At 41.5% G+C, this 20,371-nt stretch overlaps 1 protein-coding gene across 4 annotated transcripts in view; it reads right to left on the bottom strand.

Moving 5' to 3' along the window:
• Positions 1 to 8,189: 8,189 nt before the first annotated feature.
• klhl13 (kelch-like family member 13) overlaps positions 8,190 to 20,371 on the bottom strand; it is a 42,248-nt gene continuing 30,066 nt past the window's right edge. For all 4 annotated transcript variants that reach the window (XM_005472086.3, XM_025910704.1, XM_003446860.5 and 1 more), the window contains 4 exons: positions 19,994 to 20,190; positions 18,031 to 18,826; positions 14,453 to 14,566; positions 8,190 to 9,321 (listed from right to left, as the gene is read on the bottom strand). In XM_005472086.3, coding sequence (XP_005472143.1) covers positions 8,834 to 9,321; positions 14,453 to 14,566; positions 18,031 to 18,826; positions 19,994 to 20,190 — 1,595 coding nt within the window. In that variant the 3' untranslated portion in view covers positions 8,190 to 8,833. The remainder of the gene's footprint in view (positions 9,322 to 14,452; positions 14,567 to 18,030; positions 18,827 to 19,993; positions 20,191 to 20,371) is intronic.

Raw genomic sequence — 20,371 nt, forward strand, 5'->3', positions numbered from 1 at the left:
CCATCTGTGGGGTTTACAGAGAATGATCCCAAAGAGAGAAAACATTCCTTGACTGGCAATTCTTTGGGGGGAAACATGTTGTCGATGCCAGAGGTCAGAGGAGAATGGCCAGGCTGCTCTGAGCTGATAGGAAGGCAACAGTGAGTCATTACAACAGAGACATGCAGGAGAGCATCTCTGAACACATGACACAACCTTAAAGCTGATACAGGCTACAGTAAGCAGAAGACCACACCAGGTGACACTCCTGTAAAAAAACAGTTCACAGGGGCTCATCAAAACAGGAAAAAGCTCGTCTGCTCTGATGAGTCTTTATTTCTGCTGCGACATTCAGATGGTAGAGTCAGAATTTGTCATAAATAACATGGAAGCATGGATCCATCATGCCTTGTATCCACCATTCATTTAACTTTTAACTAATGTTAGGCTTGGAGAAGTAAATGTATCTCCTAGAAATGGTCAGAAAGAACAGGCCTGTCTGCTTGAATGGGCAGAGACTCAAAGTTGCATACCTGTAATTAGAATCGTGCCTACCAAGTGGCATCACATTAGGCTCAGTGCTGATTAGAAACAACATGAGATAAAACGGATTCCTCGAGGTCGAGTCACCTCCACTCAAACACTGTGAGCACACAAGTCAAAACAACACCTGCAAAACTAGAGGAGGAAGGATCCTTAAAGGTCTAATGAAAGCTGAATAATCCCTTGTGCTGTTTTCTCAGGTTTCACTCTCATTTATGTCGTTTCCCGATTCATCAAGCAGCTGTTTTCATCACCGTACGGGCCGTGCACCACTGCGCAAAAACTGTAAGGGTGAATATCACGTCAAATAAACCGACGACGTGAAAATGACAAATACAGGAGCTGCTGCAGTTGAGCCTAACCTTCAGTAATGTGATAGAAAACAGGACAAAGGGGGCCGAACATAATAACTGCCAGACGGATTTGACCTTTTATTTGGCAGCTGCTTTGGCAAAAAACAGATTCATCTTTCAGTAATTTCTCTGCTTCTCGCATTGCGACAGCACCGCAGAGAATAAGGACTGATCAATTCATGATTTGATCTTTCTGCTGATTGTGCTGCAGCACTTAGGTGAGGCTTTAAGAGGCTTTTCTGCAATGAAAATAATTGGAAGCTATAATATTATATTCATCCCATAACATTATACAGGTTCCAATTCAAAACTGTCATTCACTTCCAGGCAGTTAAGATTTGTGAAAAATTCATTTGCATTTGGCAGGGGGGGGGGGGAGCTATGTATGTATAAATTTCATTATTAGTATCAGTAGTAGTAATCCACCAGCAGGGGCACTAATGGCTGCTTTCTCTGTCTGCTGGGGTCAGCTTTTACAGGGCATAAAATGTTCAAAGTAGGTCAGACATCCATCAGTGCCCATTATTGGAAATGGTGCCAGAACACATACTGGTTTGATTTAAATGCAGAACTGGTCCTCCTCCCCTTTTAGTCTTTTAGGCACTTTGATGAGAGTACAATGAAGAAAATGAAAAGGGAAAATGAAAGGGTGTCAATCAAAAACCTCTTCCAAATGAGCTGGTTTAGTTTAGTCGAGTGTATAAGCAGCTTTTTACACGGGGGGCCCATGCGGTGGCCTTCATCAGAGGAATCAGCGGGTCTAAGTGGGTGGTTGTAACAACTGATCTCCCCCTGCAGGCGTCTCATCCTGTTTACTCCTGTGTCTGTCTGTCTTGGCTCCAACAGCAACCCTGTAAATAAAGAGATTAACTTCTGTCTCCAAGTGTAAGCCTGTCACTGGCAGGATGGGGGGGGGGGGGGAGCAGAGTGTATAGATGATGATATTTCCCTTTTTTGCAAATGGAAAAAAAAAAAAAAGAGCAAGAGCACGAGTGGGACTTCCTTCGCATCATCAGACATCTCTCCAAACAGGTTCAGCCCGAGTCTCGTTTGCCTTCACTGGAAACCACTAGAGGTCATTATTGCAAAGAGCACTGCAGAAATTAAAGCCACCTCTGGCATGCACTCAGTGATAATGTGCTGGAAATGGAAATTAGTTGTTCTAACAGGGATGAAAATGAGTTTGCAGTGGTAATCAGCTCAGACACATTTGTGCATCGCAGGGGGAGTTCGAGGAGAAGAGTTTGTGTTTGAAGAGGCAGCTTTCCATCACTCCTGCTTTTCCACCATTTTTATTTTTTCCGTATATTCACTGTTTGACAGGCAGGTCAGCACTCCCCACTCTCAACCCCCCAGGAAAGCTCCGCCACAGCATGTCAAAGGATGTGGAGGAGGAGGAGGAGGAGAAAATGCCCCCCCAACACATCCCCGCCCCACTCCCCTTATTTCCTTGTATGAAGAGCTGGGGTAACCATGGCAACCTGGCATTATACAGGAGGAGCTGACGAGGTTGAGTCTGAGCTCAGCTTGGCGAGGAGGGTTATCAATCACTTTGGCATCGGCACTGTCACACATGCACCCCTGCTCTGCTCCTCCACCCTTCAAGTGACCTCGCAGGCTTTTCATCAGGAAGCTACAAATACAAAAATCACTCCACCGTCTCGTAACCTTAGGATGCCGACGCACAGGTCACAGGAGGGCTCGCAAGTTGCACTTTTTCTTCATAACCATGTCCGGTTTGCCAAATGAAGTATATTTAGTCAAGTAATGCGCAAGGGCACAGTTTCATCTATCACATTTCAAAAGGTATCGCTGTGCTTTTCACAGAGCAACATTTAATTGGACCAAACTTCGATAAAAAGCATACAACTGTATACACTCATGTCTGAAGATCAAACCGAGCATCGGAATGAGGAGAAAAGAGATTTAAGTGACTTTGAACGTGGCATGATTGTTGGTGCCAAACATGCCGGTCTGAGTATTTCAGAAACTCCTCGTCTGCTCTGCTGGGGTTTTCCCACGCAAACATCTCCAGGGTTTACAGAGAGTGGTCCAAAAACAAATAAAAAAATAAAAAATTAGATATCTTTATATATCCAGCAAGTAGCAGTTCTTTGTCGTTGTGGGGGGTGGGGCTTATTGATGCCAAACGAAAATGTATGCAGAAGAGCATCTCTGATCACAAAACACTTCAAACCTTAAAGCAGAAAAAAAGAAAAATCTTACTGGGTGTCAGTCCTGTCAGCCAAGAACAATTTGCTCAAAATTGGACAATAGAAGGCTGGAAAAATGTTGCCTGGTCTGATGAGCCTCGATTTGCTGTTGCTGAATGCTGCTACAGCCACATGGTAGGGTCAGAATTTGGTGTAAACAACATGAAAGCATGGATGCATCCTGCTTGTATCAACAGTTTACACTGCTGGGAGTGTAATGGTGTGGAGGACCATTTAAGCACCACAGCCTACCTGAGTAGTGTTGCAGACCATGTCCGTCCCTTTATGACCACCCATCTCCTGATGGCTGCTTCCAGCAGGATAACGCCCCACGCCGCAAAGCTCAAAGCACCACAAACTGCTTTCTTGAACATTTTAGTGAGCGGTCTCTACTCAAATGCCTCCAGTCACCTGGTGAAAGCATCTTACTACAGAATACACTTTGACTGTAATACTTGCTAGCGTTTCTCATTTTTCATCGGGCTTATATTTTGCGTTTCCCTCTTTTCTCTACACAAATTTGTACTTTCTATTCTGTGAATTCTTGTGCAGAATCTGATCTAAGATCTGAGTGCTTCTTCCTCCACTAGTGAACTTTCATCCTGTTTATAATAAATAAATAAATAAATAAATTCTTCATGCATTGAACCTTTATTATGAAAATTATGTTGCAAAAACACTATAGACTGTGTTGAACTGCAGGTCCCCAATATTACAATGCATACATGATAAATGACAATTATAGAATTAAAATATTTTACAAGCCTCAAATCTGGCGTGTCTGTGTTTCAAAATGCCACAGCATGTGTTTTACAAATGTCAAAATAAATTACTAGAATGAGTCAAGCTGATTTTTTTTCCAAGGCTTGCTTTCCTAAATAATCTCATCTTGTCGCAGTTGCTGGCTACAGTCAGGATACATTGCTTTGTATTGCTGGGTATGCTTTGAATGTTTGACCAGTAATTTGTTTTAATTGAGTTTGTAAAAAGCTTCATTTGGAGCTCAGGTGCAGAAAACCTGGAGGGATGCTAACTGGGAGCTGTATTTAACCCATGCGAGGTCAAGTAGTTTTCCCAGAGCGGTTGAACTGTTCCAGTTCCACGCTCTCCTCAGCTGGTCAAAAGGAAGAGGCTTTTAAAGCAGTTTACCTGAGGCAAATGTGTGATAAATGCCAAAGAGGGTTAATTACAGTTTTTTTTGTAGCCAAATTTTACACTTTAAAGCTCTGAGTGTGCAATCTCCACTGTTCTCAACAAAATTCCCAGTTTCATATTCTCTACTTTCTCCTGTCCGTTGTCAGGGGGGCACTGGAGCATATCCCCAGCATGCATGGAATGAAAGCAGGGAGGCACCTCGGAGAGGCTTCCTGTCAATCAAGTCTCCAGTCCACTTTTTGCATGTTCTCCCACAGCTCAGTCTTCACAGAAGAGCCTGAAACCCGAGCACCAGTGCACCTTCACAAGCGTCAGCGCGGAAATATGACTTTTAAATACAATCGCAGTGAGGTGGTTCAGAGAGGCACATCGCACCCTGTCCTTTAGACGAAGGAGAGAAGATCGAACAGAGGGAGAAACGTTGTGCTTTCTTGCCGACAAAGTTTTGCACAAAATAAACACGCAAGTCAGATCCCTACATAAAATGTTTTACATGTGAGATACAACTGAGGCGAAATCTAGGACTGGTACATGGCCAGATGTTGAACAAAACAAATCCCAATTAGGCCTACCCCTCCCACCTCTGCTATATTAAAAATACAGCCAGGGCAGGAACAAGCTCTGGAACAAGAGATGAATCAGGGACATGTTATTCAGGACACAGTCAGGGGGGATAGAGAGCTCAGGAGGAGCGCAAGGACTTGACCTTTTGTGAATATTCATGATGAGGGAGAGAAGAGAGATGTAAATCTCTTTTTTTGGAGAGAAAAAACCTTTGTGGAGTCTAATAACAGAAGGCAGCTTGCAGTTCACTGCAAAAATAAATATATCTAGCAGGCGTAACATCCAGATATCTTGGCTGTCTGCCAGTCAGAAGGATCAATAGCCATTAACACCATCATGCATGCAGTCAGAGGACAGCAGGGATCTGTGGCTCTGCACACTATTTCATCATGACGGGAGGTGGATAGGCGCTTCGGTTACAGTAAAAAGAGCCCCACTCCTCACAGCTGAGAGCGATGCTTTCTGACTGACAATGTCATCAGCGCTCAGTGTATGTAAACACATCCAGCAGCCTGGAGAATCTAGGTCATTTTCTGACTGGGATGAGATGAGGAGGAGGAGGAGGAGTCGTCGTCTGGAGACACACGGAGCCACAAATGTGTGCCGCGTTCATGTGTCAAGAGTCAGGTCGTAATCCACTCACTCCTCTTTTATCTGCTTCATGAATCAAGAGAACATGCCTCCAGTGGCGAAGAAATCCACCGAGAAACACAGGTAGTGAAGCGGAGGGGAGGAGGAGGAGGATGGGTGAACGCTTGTAATTTTTTGCTCCAGTTCTCTTTGGTTTAGCACCGAGGACACATTGTTCATTAATACCTAAATGTTCAGTCTTCAGAATACACAAAGCTCTGCATCATGCAATATTGACTGTGGCTTGCAAAAACACAATAGTGCGACCCATTCAGGAGGAATTACACAGTTAATGTGGATCATCGCTCATTGCATCACTGCACAGGCCATAGAGCGGTGATATCGGCTGGAGAAATTCCTGCCTTCTCCTGAATACAGTGGAACTAAATGGTGCCTGCATTGTTGTGCTCTAAGAGCTAATAATACATCAGGACCTGGTTTTCAACAAAAACCTTACTAAGAGCACTTTCAGGAACTACTTTCTCCTTCACCAAACTACACCTGGTCATAATAGCAGAATGAAGCATGCCTCTTTCCACAATGAGAGCAGGATGTAAACATTATTGATGGTTAACTGAGCTCACACAGGCCTCTGCATGCTAGCCAACAATATCCTGGCTGCTCTTAGGTGGTGGAATGTTTGACAGTTTCTGGAGACCACCAGCTAGTCCTCATGTTCTCCAGACCTCATTATGTAGTAATACACGAGACACTGCTAAATTGCACCAAAGAGCTGTCCAGGAGATCCTCCAGGATGTCATCCATAATCCCATACATTGTTGGAGTGCATACAGGCATTATGATTGGATCAGGCTGTAATTTCAATAACAATAACAAATGAATAAAGATTTTCAACTTGAATGTTTTATTCATAGAGATCCTATGTGTAATTTAAGTGGTGCCTTATTTTTTGCAGTAATATATTTTCAGTGTGTAGCTGCTATGTGAAAGAAAATGTCTTTTTTGGATAAAAGGTCATCATAATAAGGTTAAACATCTAAAATCTTTGAGGTTTCCTTGAGCCCTGAGGGATTATGAGCTAAATGGGTTGCTAACATTAGCTTGCTAACGTGCTTAAAAACTAAAAAGTTTCAAACAATAAAAACAAAACTGAAATAGGAAGATCCACTCAAGAAACTAAAATCAATTAAAAACCAAAACTAATTAGAAAATAAAAAATTATAATAATTCTGATTCAGAAGAAATTATTTTACCATCTACACTGAGTGAATTACCAGTTGCTAAAATGTGCAAATAATAAAGTCACAGCACGAGCATGGCTTTAAAATTCTTTGCATTTATATTTTCAGTTATTTGCAAACCTACCTCCGACAGGCTAAGACTGCAAACATAATAAAAAGAAAAGTACCACAGCATAACTACTAAAACAAAAATTCATCAGCTGACAAACTTACATAAACTCGTTATATCAGGGACGTATTCAATTAGCAGAAAATGTTTCTTAGCAATCAAACTTTACACGATAGGAGGTGGATTAGGTTATTACCCTTAAAGAGTCTCTCAGTCTAAATAATCACCCTTTTTCCCAGCATGCTAACTGAAGCGGTTATCATCTTAATCTTACTACTTTCTATCCGCAGCATCACTCTCTCTTCTTCTCTTTGCTCTCATTACTTCTCTCGCATTCAGCGGATCCACAGGGTAAACGGTAACCAGTGTAAGTGTTATTTTCAGTTAAATGTCCAGGCAACAACGGCACTGAAGTCCTACTCCTGCAACCTCATCTAGCAGCTGTGCGCATCACATGTTTTGCTCCTCTGTGTATTCAGTGGCTTTCCATTAAAATGATTACAAAGTGCCTATTTTTAAAACTAGATGAATGATGCAGACTGTTACATTTAAAAAGGACTTCATAATAAGACTCTTCTTTGAAAAAAAAAAAGCTTTTTGAAGTGTGACATTAACATAACCCTAAAAAAAAAAAAAAAACATGACCAAGCTAAAATGTAGCTAATGAAACAAGTCTGACCCTTTAGCACATAAGAGCCTCAAAATGAAACATTAAAAAAAAAGCACAAATGCATATAAAGGATTCATAACATGTTAAAACAATCTAATTAAAGGACAGACCTATAGTAGATTGTTGCTCTGGAAAACACAGAAACAGGCATTAAAATCTCAAATCTCAAGCACCATTGCAGCATCTCATTAAAGGGACATAATGGGAATATAATGAGGATTTAAAGCTCTGGAGCCAACTCACCTGATGATTACACAAACCTTTTGTTCCTAGTAACAGCTTGAAGCCGACGTCTCGGACACCATATGCTGCTATTAAGGCTTTAATGATCTGGGAGCAGGTGGGCAGATTGTGGGCGACATTACCGTCTGTCATGATGGCAGGAGAAGAGGTGACAGCGGTGGAATTGCCAAATTCCAGTTAACACTTGTCAGCAGTGTGGTTTGCATCACTGGGTGGACCGAGCTTCAGCAGCGTGGCTCTAAAAAGAAAAATCACACTCTATGTCCGTGGTTATCCTTTACTGCATACAGTCCAGCTCCGCAGTATTAAAGGGAAGTCATCGTTCCCCACAAACAGACTGACTGAGCTTTTCCTTCACAGCTCATTCATTACAGACAAGTTTACAAAGCAACAAAGGAAGCCAACTCTCTCTCAGCTGATTAATGATCATGAATCCTGTATAAAAGATTTTAGATTCACTCAGACATCAAAATACTACCTGGATATGTGCAACTTCAAGCTGTAGCCAGTGAAGAGGACAATATTTGATTACTTTCAAAATCATGTTTATTAAATTTAGAAAACACCATTTTTGTTAACAGTTTCATACCAACAGCAGGAAAGAAGTGAAACTGCAAGAGAGACGAAGATGGGGCCTGGGCCAACCCCTGAGTTAAAAACCACTTGTCTTTCAAAAGCTCATCGGTCCCTATGCGCTTGCTGTCTGAGGAGGGGGTCACCTGCGTCTAACCTGGCATAGACTAGAAGAGAGAGTCAGTGTGGTAGTCAACATCTCAAGGTAGAACACCAAAAGAAACGAGACATAAGAAAAGTCTGGACATCAGGTAGAAAAGTTGATTTGCAAAGTCACTTTTCAAGTCGAGGTTGGGTTTTTTTTGTTGTTGTTTTTTTCCTGCCAAAATATACCAAGTATGCAACATTAACATGTAATTAGGTTGCCAAACCATGTTGGTATGTAGGTTTCATCACGCAGATGTGTGAGGGGGGGTTCTGCACAGCTGTGGGGGTGTGGACTTGGGAGGGCGGGGGGGTAGTTAGGGATGCAGTACAGATGTTGTCCATAAAGGAAGTGCAAACAAAGTCTATAAGGTGTGTTTGTTGAGGGGGGCTGTCAGGGGTGTGGGGAAGGGTTACGGGGGTATGAGCGAAGTAGGGCTCACCCCCTTTGCTCATCAAGGTGCTGAGAGCGGCGACTCTCTGGAGGGTGAGCCCGACATATCATCAGGGGGGAAAACTGTGAGTGTGCAGGCTCGGATCCCCCCCAGTGACTCGGGCAAGTCGAAAACTTTGTGCCATTCGTCTTTCTCGGGGTCGTACTTCTGTACTATTTCCACCATGCACCTATTGTTCCACGAGTAGCCGCCCACCACGTAAATCTTATTCTCAAACACGGCCACGCCCACGTCGCTCTGACCTCGCAACATGGCGGCGATAGGTGTCCACAAGTCGAGGGCGGGGGAGTAGTATTCGCAGCTGAGGACGTCGTCGTAGTCGCTGGTGCCCCTGAAATGATTGCCCCCGATCACGTAAAGACGGTCGCCCACCGTGCACATGCAGTGGAGGCCGCGAACTGTCGTCATGGGCGCTTTCTGAGTCCATTTATCGGCATCCGGGTCAAAGCACATCAGCTCCTTCTGAAAAGTGTCGTGAGTGATTCCACCTGCAGCAAGAAAAAAATAAAATAAAATGAAACAAGAGCATGGAAATTAGGGCTCAAGGCTCATTAGTTAGGAGAAGCTGTCAATCAGACAGATTAATGACTCATTCGCTCAAGTCAGCCAACCTTTTTTTTATTCATCTGGGCGATGTGGAGCATCAGCCAGCTGTGACACTGGAAGGCCGCACATTTAAAAAACAAACAAACAAACAAAAAAAGACCTCTCACTTCTCTTTGATCCCCTTTTTGCACACCTTCACTCGAACCCACCCGCCAATTCGCAGGCTAAACACCGATTTTACAAACCGAAGTGACATCAATAGCTGTTCAGCCTCTTTTCCACAGCATGAAATAATGCTGATGAGGAGCGCTCAGTACAAAGCGAAACACCATTACAAAGCGTCCACGCATGCACACGCATTCACGCAAACAGTCTGTAGACACCGCAACACACAATGCTGAGGGAAAGTGGGGAAGGAGGGGAAAAAAAGAAGAAGAAAAAAAAACAGGACATGTCTACAGGGAAGGCTTAAAATAAAGAGGAACACAATCCCAGCATGCATTTGGGTGGAAGCCAGCCTACCCCCCCCCCCAGGCAGATTGACTAGGAGCAAATGCAGTGAAGATTTGCAGAGCATGCCGAATACAGGCAGAATCCCTCTTTTCCTGCTGCCCAATGATCGTGCACTCGGTTTATTGTTCAGGCCTAAGCCGTCTATTCAGCTGCCATGACTCAGATCTCTGATGGAGCACCCCCTTAGCTGATCAGGTTCAAAGATGGCCTCACCATCCGTTTTCTTTATCCAAGTAGTCCACGGAGCAAATCAGCTATTAAAACCCTGACAAGAGAACAGTGCTGGAGTCAAAATAGCCTCCTTGTAATACCTCTCAAGGGAGTGTGCTGCTATTTTGATTCAGTTCAGGGGCTTTGGCCTTTCCCTAATACAATAATGTCTGATCAGTTTTCCAGTATCTCTGTCTAATCAGCGCCATTAGAGAGACACTAAGAGCAGACAAGGTTTTGCCAAATTGATCCCAGCTCTGACAAAATTGCTGAGAAGTCTTTTGCCCTTCCATAGGCAGCTCAGGGCAGACTGCGATATTGTTCATGATGTCTGCTACATATGCCCTTATTTTACCACGCCAAAACATTTCCCTGCTCAGCCATGCAGATATAAAACAACTGCAGAGTCCCCTTGTAAAACCAGCGATCTGGTTGAATCAGTGCCAGCATATGTGGGACTCAAAGAAATGATGGAGAATAGACGGGGAGGTGGGGAGGGAGCTTAGCAGATTCCAAAAATACCCCAAAATGAGTTAGAAAGCCCATATGTAACCATCTATGTATCCACGTATTGATTAGTGTTACTGCAGAGTGGTTTAAAATATATAGACTGACATTAACATACAAAAGCGCAGGCTTGATGAAACCAGTTTTTACTTTCTTCTCACTCTTCAGAGTGACTTGAGGAATGAAGAGGTTTGCATTTATGGCCTCTGTGTCATGCAAAATACTTTCAGTCACTTGCGTTTCTCCATTGAGCATAATCACCCTCTTGAAGTCGTACAGTCAAGTTCATTTTACAGCCGTATGACATCTCACTCTGACTATTAGTCCCTGCAGGAATATGAGCTCTAAATGGCTCCCCTGTTCCCTCTATTCACTATTCCTGATAAAATAGACAGTTATTTACTCTTGAGGTGAGCAGCAAATTGAAATTTCAGACAGTTATGAGCCATTATGGGTCATCACTTCTGGAGTTTAAGTCATACAATGAAATTCAACACACTTTCTCTTTGGTTTTTTAGCAGAAGCCCCTAATTTTTCTAATTCACTTTGAGAATATAAGGGTGTTATATACAGATAATAACTCCACACAAAAAAAAAGGCAGAGGAGCTACGCTGTAACAGTCTTAACCAACACCTGCATTATATCACGAGTGCAGCAACTATGTCAATACGACCAACATTTCATATGATTCAATGTGGAGCCATCACAGGACATCACCATTTGGAAACCAAATACTCGTGAGCACCGTCAGTTCTCTGCACTGAGCCCAAACAGACTTCAAATGCATGTTCAGCATAGATGAATCGAAGGTGTGAGGAATGATTAGCATGAATCTGTAAGTGTGAAAGACACTGTTTTTAAATGATGTAGCGAGTTCAAACATACAAATACCTAGCAGACTGTCAGAAATAAGAAAAAATATGAAAAGAAATCTTTCTTAACCATCTTTCAAATGACCGCTTTCAACTATTTCAATTTATCCAAACAACTTTGCAGGCCAGTACAAGCTTAGTGCAGAAATGTCACTATTAATGCAAAGAAATTAAATATTAACACACATGTAAGCTAAGAATCAAAACGCACGTTCAGCCCAGCAGATTTTTAAACTAGAAAATATCCTGATCTGAAGGAAGCACATCCATATATTGACCAGTTTTACTGCGGGACGGTTTAAAATAAATAGACACTGACATTAAAATAAAGAGGCTGTAAAGGGATGATGAAAGAAAATGAAAAATCTTGAGCTCCAATTTTTACCCTCTTCTCACTTTTCAGAGTAACCTGAAGAAAGAAGGTTTGCATTACAGAACCATATCCATTTGAGATTACTGTCAGCTCTCACTGACATTAAATGCATGTTCAGCATTGATGAACTTTAGATTTTTAAAATATAAAATGTCCCGATAAATACAAATGATCAAATATAATCATCTTTAATGGATGATAAAAAAATAAACAAATAAAAATCTCAACCATGAAATTTACATCAACATTTTTTGTTTACATAAAAACACCATTAGCAGACAACTAGCGAGTTGTGAAAACCTCAAAAATCCCCATTCAGTGAAGCAATAACCACACACAAATCATCAGAACACTCGGAGAAAGTGTAATAGTAAAACCAAAGGGTCTTAATCTCTCGATAGGAATGTGGACCAGCAGCAGGGTTGCTCTGTGCCGGTTTCAGTGCTTGTGTCTGAACTCTGTCACACCACTTGAGCCGTGATGGTCTGTGGGCTGAGTGCATTCGTCAGGCTCATCCAGCTGACAGAATACCTTCAGACAGCGCAGCAGCACAGCCGGAGAATGTGACCTGATGTACTGTGACAGCTAGACACAGAAGTGCACTCCAGCTCAGGTCACCTTGCACAGCGCGACTGTAACCCCCGAGACCGCGGACACTACAGCAGGGCCTCGCCGGAACAAAACTGCACTAATGGGTAATGCTCGTTTACCTGTGCCGTGGGTATTAAAGGCACTTGAAAACACGCTGTTGTGTTATAACCCACAGCTGTACTCAGAAAACTGCCTGACCAGCTTTATCGTGTAACGCAAGCGTTCATTTTCCCTGACACATATTTTTAGCTGTCACAGGTGCACAGCCAGCTGTTACAATAGCAGAATTTACAAGACTGCTGAACTGTGATTGATTGTATCTCTGAAATATGAGACCAACACACAAACGTACACACACACACACACACATACACGAAAAAAAGATAATCCATTAGACTATCAAAAAGTGGAAATAAACGCTACGAAGTGGAGAGTACTGCCAGGGGCGAAACGATTCATACAGTTGGCTACCAGCAGATTAGCTCAGGCCGTGACCGTTTTGTTATTCATCATTTCACTTTAGTTATATTAAAAAGTAAAATGTGCGGCTTTCATCTCGGCTCCACTCTAATATTAGGTCTGCCAAATCTTGTGATCTGTGTGATCCCAAACATGCCCCAGTTCTTCTGCCTGATAATGTGAAATATTAACTAATTAAAAATTGTTTATATAAACCCTGATAGTACTCATGTGTGGAGGTACTCCTTAGCTTTTGGCCTCTTTCCAGCACGTCAGAGTTCGGTGATATAAAAATCAAATCAAAGGGGCTGCATGTACTTTTAATGTGGCAATTTTTTCCAGCTAAACATGAAAGATAACTGGAACCAATGTGATAGAGAATGTGATGTGTATTCTGTAGGACCATCTAACAGCGGCAAACCTTTGCAGGTCTGTGGATTACGGAAATAAATTCACAGCTTGTGTGCACAGTGATCACACTGCTGGATCTAATAAAACTGCATGCGAGCTGGTCAACACCTCAGATTGTAAATTGGTTTAATACTGCTGCTAGTATATTGCTGCTAGAGAGCATTTCAATATTTTATTTCATTAGCTAAAGTTTCCCAGGTGGCACTGTAAGTACAATATGTGTTTAATGCAACTACGTAAATGTTGGTGTTGGTAATGTATTCATATTCAGGAAGATTAAAGAAGCCTAGCTTGTCCCTAGGATCAAAATACCAACAACATTTCCATTATTATTGTTACTTCTATCTCTCCTTCTAATCCATCTATATTTAAAGAAAAAAAAAAAAAACAATGCTGAAAACCTCCATTATCTATTTTCGAAAATATTTTTGCATATAACAGTGTTTTGCTCATGTGTTGCAGATGGATGATGGTACCCATGGCCAGGAGGGATTATTACAGTCTCTTCTGTGTTACACCTCCTACACAGGCTCTAGTCCTCTACTTTGCTCCATCCTTCCCAATTCCCCTCCACCACCACCACCGTTCCCCATCTTTTGTAGCACCGCTCTGGATTAGTCACACTAAGAAACTAGGGCTCATCTCCATACTGCAGGATTTGTTTTCCGTCGTATGAAGTGAACAAGTGCCTGGGTGTCACCTAAAGAGAAAGTACTGGCTGGCTGAAGGCCCAATTCTCAGTGTCCGCCATCTGCCCTAAGTGTTGAACCCTCGCAGGCTCCAAAAGCATGCTCAGCATAGATGAATAAAGTGTGAGGAAAGATTTGCAAAAGTCTGGAAGTGTGAAAGACACTTTCTTTATATGAAGTTTGAAAGATAAAAATACCTAGCATTAACAGGCTGTCAGAAAAATCCTGACTAACATGTAACTCCAGAACTCTGTGTACTGTTTGTCTAAAATGAGATACTATTGTGACCCCACCTTGCTGTTCTATAACACATTCAGAGAATAAAATTTATTGCTATTGTGACTTTAAAACATGCAATTAAAAAAACAACTCTTACCCAGTCATTCAACATTACATCTCTATTTATTTAAGCCGATAATAAACTCAAAACTCCCTGGAGCCACTTACCTGAAATATACATATAACCACCGTACACTGTCCCAGCGTGGCCATAATGTGGCTCGTTCATTTTGGCAACGTATGTCCATTCATTTGTCCTTGGGTTGTAGCACTCCACAGTAGCTTGAAGAAAAAGATGGAGAAAAAAAAGAAAAAGACTGTATTAGTAGAAAGTAGGTCAAGACACAACTAAGGAGGACAAACAGCAGCAAATGAGGCCTTGGAGGGTCTCAGCGTGGGAGCTAAAACAAGGATTTAAATACAGAGTACACATCCCCACCAGCTCTGAATGCACTGACTGTGCAGGAAATAGTGAGATTGTTCGAGCTTTCATCTTAAGGTGTCTGAGGATGGTTCTATAAAATATCTGAGAAATCAGAACGGGGACCTTAGGGTTCATATCGGATGCTCACAGGTTGATAATTGCTGGCTGGAAACCCCAAAACCAGTCAGCCAGGCAGGGTCCATCAACATGTATGATCACTGCGTGGATGAAGAAGGGTTCAAATAACAGGTAATGATTTACCTTCACATCAAACACCACAGTTTAACAATGCAGAATCACAAGTTCCCATTTCACTAGAGCTTGTTAACATTTATGACAAAGATTTGTGAACTACTAAGAATTACCAGAATTTCTCCATTTATTATGGGTTACAGTCCCATAATTTCCCTGTTGACTGCTACAGGCTTACTGGCAAATAAAATGGGTTTCACCAGTGGCTGATCTGTTTCATCATTTCTGCGTTCACTATATCTGGGATCCAGTTTTCTACATTTTTAGATTGAACTTGTTGCAGAAAGTATTTGAAGTGAGGTGTTCCAATTACGGAGTCTGGAAATGTAGGTTGTAGACGAGCCCATCCCCATAAACATGCTTAAATCAACTTTCACAGAACCTCAGAAGAGTGCTACAGGAGTAAACTGAGCTGGGAAAGGCTGCACAGGTATTTCTAAAGACACAAGTGAGGACAAATTCTGAACAATCAGGACTGTTGCTCCACTTTCCAGGAGCAGCTACCCTGCAAAAATTACAACTGAGACAGTTAAGCACAAACACACTTAAATACAGAGCACATCCCAATAGAAATGGTGGAAATGAGCCCAACGCTACCTGCAAAACGCCTGCAGCAATCTCTACAACCTGCTTAAATTCTTTTCTGTTCCTGAAACTAACACTGAAGCTGTAAGGCATAGTGGAGGGAGTATCATTATTCAGGGATGCTTTGCTACCTCAGGCCTGCGTGCCTCACAGTGGTGTAGAGAAGAATGAATTCAACTGAGCTTTGAGAACACTCGGTGATGTGAGAAGACAATAAACCCAAGCTCACAAGAAAATCAGTATCACAACAGTTTTTTATAGTCTCAACAGTATAAGCTTATGAGTTTTGTTTAATCATATAATTTTAGAAATGGATACAGATTTTTGTTGAGGGGAGTCCTTCAAAATTCCTCCTCATTTTACAAGAGTCATAAGCCACTGAAGAATATGAGGTTATAAAGGAGCTCCTGTTAGTTACTCAGCTCAGGAGCCGGTCTTTTCCAGCCTGCACTGTAAATGATTAAACCATTGTGTTATTAGTTCACTCACACTGTGTTTCTTCATAAATGAGTCAGAAAAATCTAAATGTATCATCAATAAGTTTTAGAAATCCTGGTAATCCAATATAGTTCACAAACTTTTTCTTGCAACTGAAAGTCATCTTGTGGTTGTTGGTCATCTTCTATAGTTAACAGATTTATAGGCAGTTTGTTTTTGTTTTTTTTGTTCCTCACAAGGTTTGTGAGTCATCTCTGGGCCAGCTGGAGAAGTCTCACCAAGGAAATCAGTGAATACCTAGGTCTGCTTGCTCAACAACTATTATCAAAGTGACCTTCAGCAATATACAAACTCGCACACCAACTCGATGGAAATAGCACAGTTGTGCTGACCGTATCTAAAATGCAAAGTTGCTGAAAATGGAATTCATCACAAGCAACTTTTCAATAAAGAAATTATAAATTGCATTTAAACCTTGAAATGTACTCAATGTACGATTTTCTTCTGATAAGCTGGAAAGGTCACATTTGTAATTAGCATGGATTTTTTTTTCTTTCTGCAAGTTCTTCACCACAAACCATAGAAATAGAAAATAGAATAATAATTTTAAAAACTGGCAGCTTGTGGTGACATACAGCAAAACCTGTACATTTTGCTTCTTTTTCAATTAAAGCATATATAAGTGCCTAAAGCAGTCTTATTTTTATATTAAAAGACTGAGCTGTTATTGTGCAAAAGCTATAAAAGGGTTTACAATATGGTGAACTAGAATTAGTAACTGACAACCCTCTTTTACATGCATCTTTGTTACATCCTTTTGAAAATATAAAAGCAGCACAAAACTAAAATCCATGCAACGCTCAGGACTGCAAGTATATTCTAAATATTTGTTTCTATGTCGTGAAGCTTTTCTTTTAAAATCTATGCATTTCTGACGTAACAGAAAAACCACACCCTCGTGATCTACCCAGAGCAAACAAATATAATAAAAGGGGCACATCCAGAAAAACATGGAGGCCTAACCGCATGCAGTTAAAGGGCAGTGAAACGTAAAGAAGGAAGAGGCAGCTGTGTAGACTGACAGTGAACTGGTGCTGTGTTTTTTGGTCTAATTATAACCCAGACTGCTTCCACAGTAGCCTCTCTCTGTCCACTGCAGCTACAGAGCTGAATTTAAGTACTGGGTGGCACCTCTCTGTGGTCTACAGTTGGTGCAGAGATTGCAGATTGGTTACTCAGCATCAACAACCAAATTACAAAGACTAGATATAAATGTATAAATACATCGGTTCGCGTTTGCCTTTCCACCAGAGGGATGAAATGTGAACCAAAAAGCTTGTAAAAGCATCAGATTACTGATACAAGTTGATCTGATATGACCCGCTTCCCCCCCCACCCCCCCTTTTTTTAATCACTGAAAACGCCACTGGCAACATGTATCCACCTCTTTATTTAATCCTCCCTGCAGGCACAGTTTGTGTGCCAGCTTCAGCTGTATCTCATCACCTACAGTTCAATGTTATGTACCTACCACAGCTCTGAACAAATAGAAACATTGTGACTTTGTTAAGATTTCATCAGTGTAGGCTGTGGCTTTGTTGTATTGCACTGCAATTTATTACACACAGAGAAAAAAAATCTAAACTTATTTTATTCATGATATATTATGACACCCTAAACAACACCTCATCAAAATCCATGACACTTCTCGGAGGCTGCGATGACTGAAATTGATTCTGCATGTGCTGAAATGCTTTTGTAATGGATTACATTCGATTGGGAGGGTGTTTGTGATAATGAGCCCATCCTCTAAATTTTATCAAATTACACACACATTATGTGTGCGACATGTTGAAACAGCAAATGATGTGTATGCACGGCTCTTGATTACTTGGCGTCGGTATGCTTGCAGCCTTATTAAAGCGCTCATTCTTTCTCACACTGCTCTCTCATATTAAAAGTGTAAAATCTCATACAATATTAATTAAAGGCCCCTGTTGTTGCTTAAAAGGAAACAAAAACAAACAAGTGGGGGAAATAAACTCACCAAGCTCCCCTGCAGCATTCCTTCCACCGACAGCGTAGAGGTGTCCCTTGAGTGCACTGAGGTGGAAGAAGGTACGTTTCTCATTAAGGCATGCCACCTGGATCCATTTGTTGTAGCGAGGGTCATATCGGAACACCGTGTCCACTGCTGTTTTGCCTTTGGTGTCGTAGTTGCTTTGGCCACCCACAACATAGAGAAAGTTGCCGATGACCGCAATGCCGTGTTGGTAACGAGGTGCGTCCATGGGTGCCAGCGCCTTCCATTCGTGAGCCCTCTCATCGAAGAGACGCAGCTCCTTGCTCACAACAAGCTGCTGGCGCAGAACACCACCCAGAGTGACCAGGTGGGCACTGTCTGAGCGGATGGCTGTCCGTTCTGACTGCATAACTGGCTGCATGTAGGGCATCATTTGGTAGTTGCTAGCTTCCAGTAAAAGGTTGACACAGGTGTTGTCCGTACGCATAAAGTCCACAGTCTGCACGTGATTGATGAGATCCTGCGGGTTCATGAGAGGAAAGCGGATGTTCTTCATGAGCTTTGCGGCATAGTCCATACGGCTGTCTTCAAAGCGTAGCCAGCGGCAAGCCGCCTTGAACAGGTCCAACTCAGTGCAGTGTTTTAAACTGTTACTGGACAGTACAAAAGCCAAGCGTTCAAATGGTAGCTTGACAAACTCCCCCGTGCCCAGCAGCGAGGGAAAGTTCTTCAGGATGAAATTGTTGACGTATTTATCCACCTCTGTGAGGTTGTATGTGTTGGCAATGCGTCCCACTTCTACACAGTTGTCCAGAGAAACCTGCACAGAAAAAAAACAAGTAAAAAAAATCTTGGAAAGCTTCAAGTAAGCATGCAAAGAAAAGGATGGATGTAGCTTACAGCCCTTGGAAAGTAAAACAAACTCTTGGCCTACAATGGGCCATTCTTTTAGTTGTATAGAAATCTATGGAAAAATGTCCTCAGACCCTCGCTCCGTGAATTTACGGGCCTTTTGCTAGTTTCAAGTCCCAGTGAATGAAACATAAATGAAAGAATATGCTATGATATTGACTAATGCTCAGCTCAAGGGAAAGAAGTCTCATTACAAAGAATCAGTGCTTTAGCAATTTAACACACAGCAGATGTCAACTGACTCTGCTGCTTTTGTCCATTTTATATCACTTCAAATTTAAAAAACTGTGGGTTTTCAGACAGTTGGCAAGAAAACCAGCTTTAATACACCTTGATAAATTTATCAGTAAAAACACATTGCACCACTGCATTAAAGAAAAACCAAGTACATACACTCTGTAAACACTAATAACTGCTTGTGTACATTTTTAAACACTTTGCTGTCAACACTAATAGACAGTCACTGCTTGATAACTTTAGCTAATGAAAGCAGGCAGACATATTAACAGTTGAAATTATAATTAAAAGCTTATTTCTCTTGACTCCCTACAACAAGCACAACCCGTAAACAAAATTGTTCTTCAAACGTACTTTTTCTTCATTTAAAATAAGTCTTTGGTTTTTTGCTCTTCCCCTAGCTCACAGGCATGCTCTCATAACTTTCCCACCAGTTCAAATTCAAAATATTCAGAATCAAGATACTTTTTTAATCCCTGAGGAAATGATGTGGTCACAGTCAGAGACACCAAGAATAGTAAGTAACTAAACTAAATTAAAATTAAATTAAATTACAAAGTTACAAAATATAACAAAACAGCTCTAATAAATACAACAATTTCAAATCATAAATATCCAAGTACATTACACAAATTGAATATATGTGGTTGACATTGAGGTGGCCCTCTTGTCATACTGTACTTTGCTATTTTCTCTGTAGAGGATGCGCAAATAGTAAGGGTGTGCAACTAATGCAGTTTGTACTTGTGGATTTGTTTAAAATGACACAATGTTTATGAAAAAAGGTTCAGACAATAAGCTAACTCAAAAACTGCAGGATAGCTGAGTATTTCCTTACCCCAGAGATGAGAAAGACCTTGCAAAAGTCCAGTACTGGAAGGATTTGTAAGAAGCTGGCTGCCTCAAGTGTGTCTTGTAGATTCTCCATGTTGAGTGACAACTTTGCTGTGTAGATAAAGTCAATAATCTTCTTGAGGCCTATTCGGTTTACTCCATGCAGCTTGATACACATTAAATCCTGTTCTTTCATTCCACCTGCACCAGAGGAGAGTAAGGGAAAGAAGAAACTATAGTAATGAACACACAGTATCTTTATATGGTTCAACTCAGATAGTTTTTCTGATTCAAAAGAATAAAAGCTAATATGTGCACACGTTGATGCAAATGTCAATACCAATGTTTTTACAGTCAAATGACTTATGTCACACTGAAAGCA

This window comes from Oreochromis niloticus, linkage group LG10 (genome assembly GCF_001858045.2).
Source record: "Oreochromis niloticus isolate F11D_XX linkage group LG10, O_niloticus_UMD_NMBU, whole genome shotgun sequence".
NCBI classification, from domain to species: Eukaryota; Metazoa; Chordata; class Actinopteri; order Cichliformes; family Cichlidae; genus Oreochromis; species Oreochromis niloticus.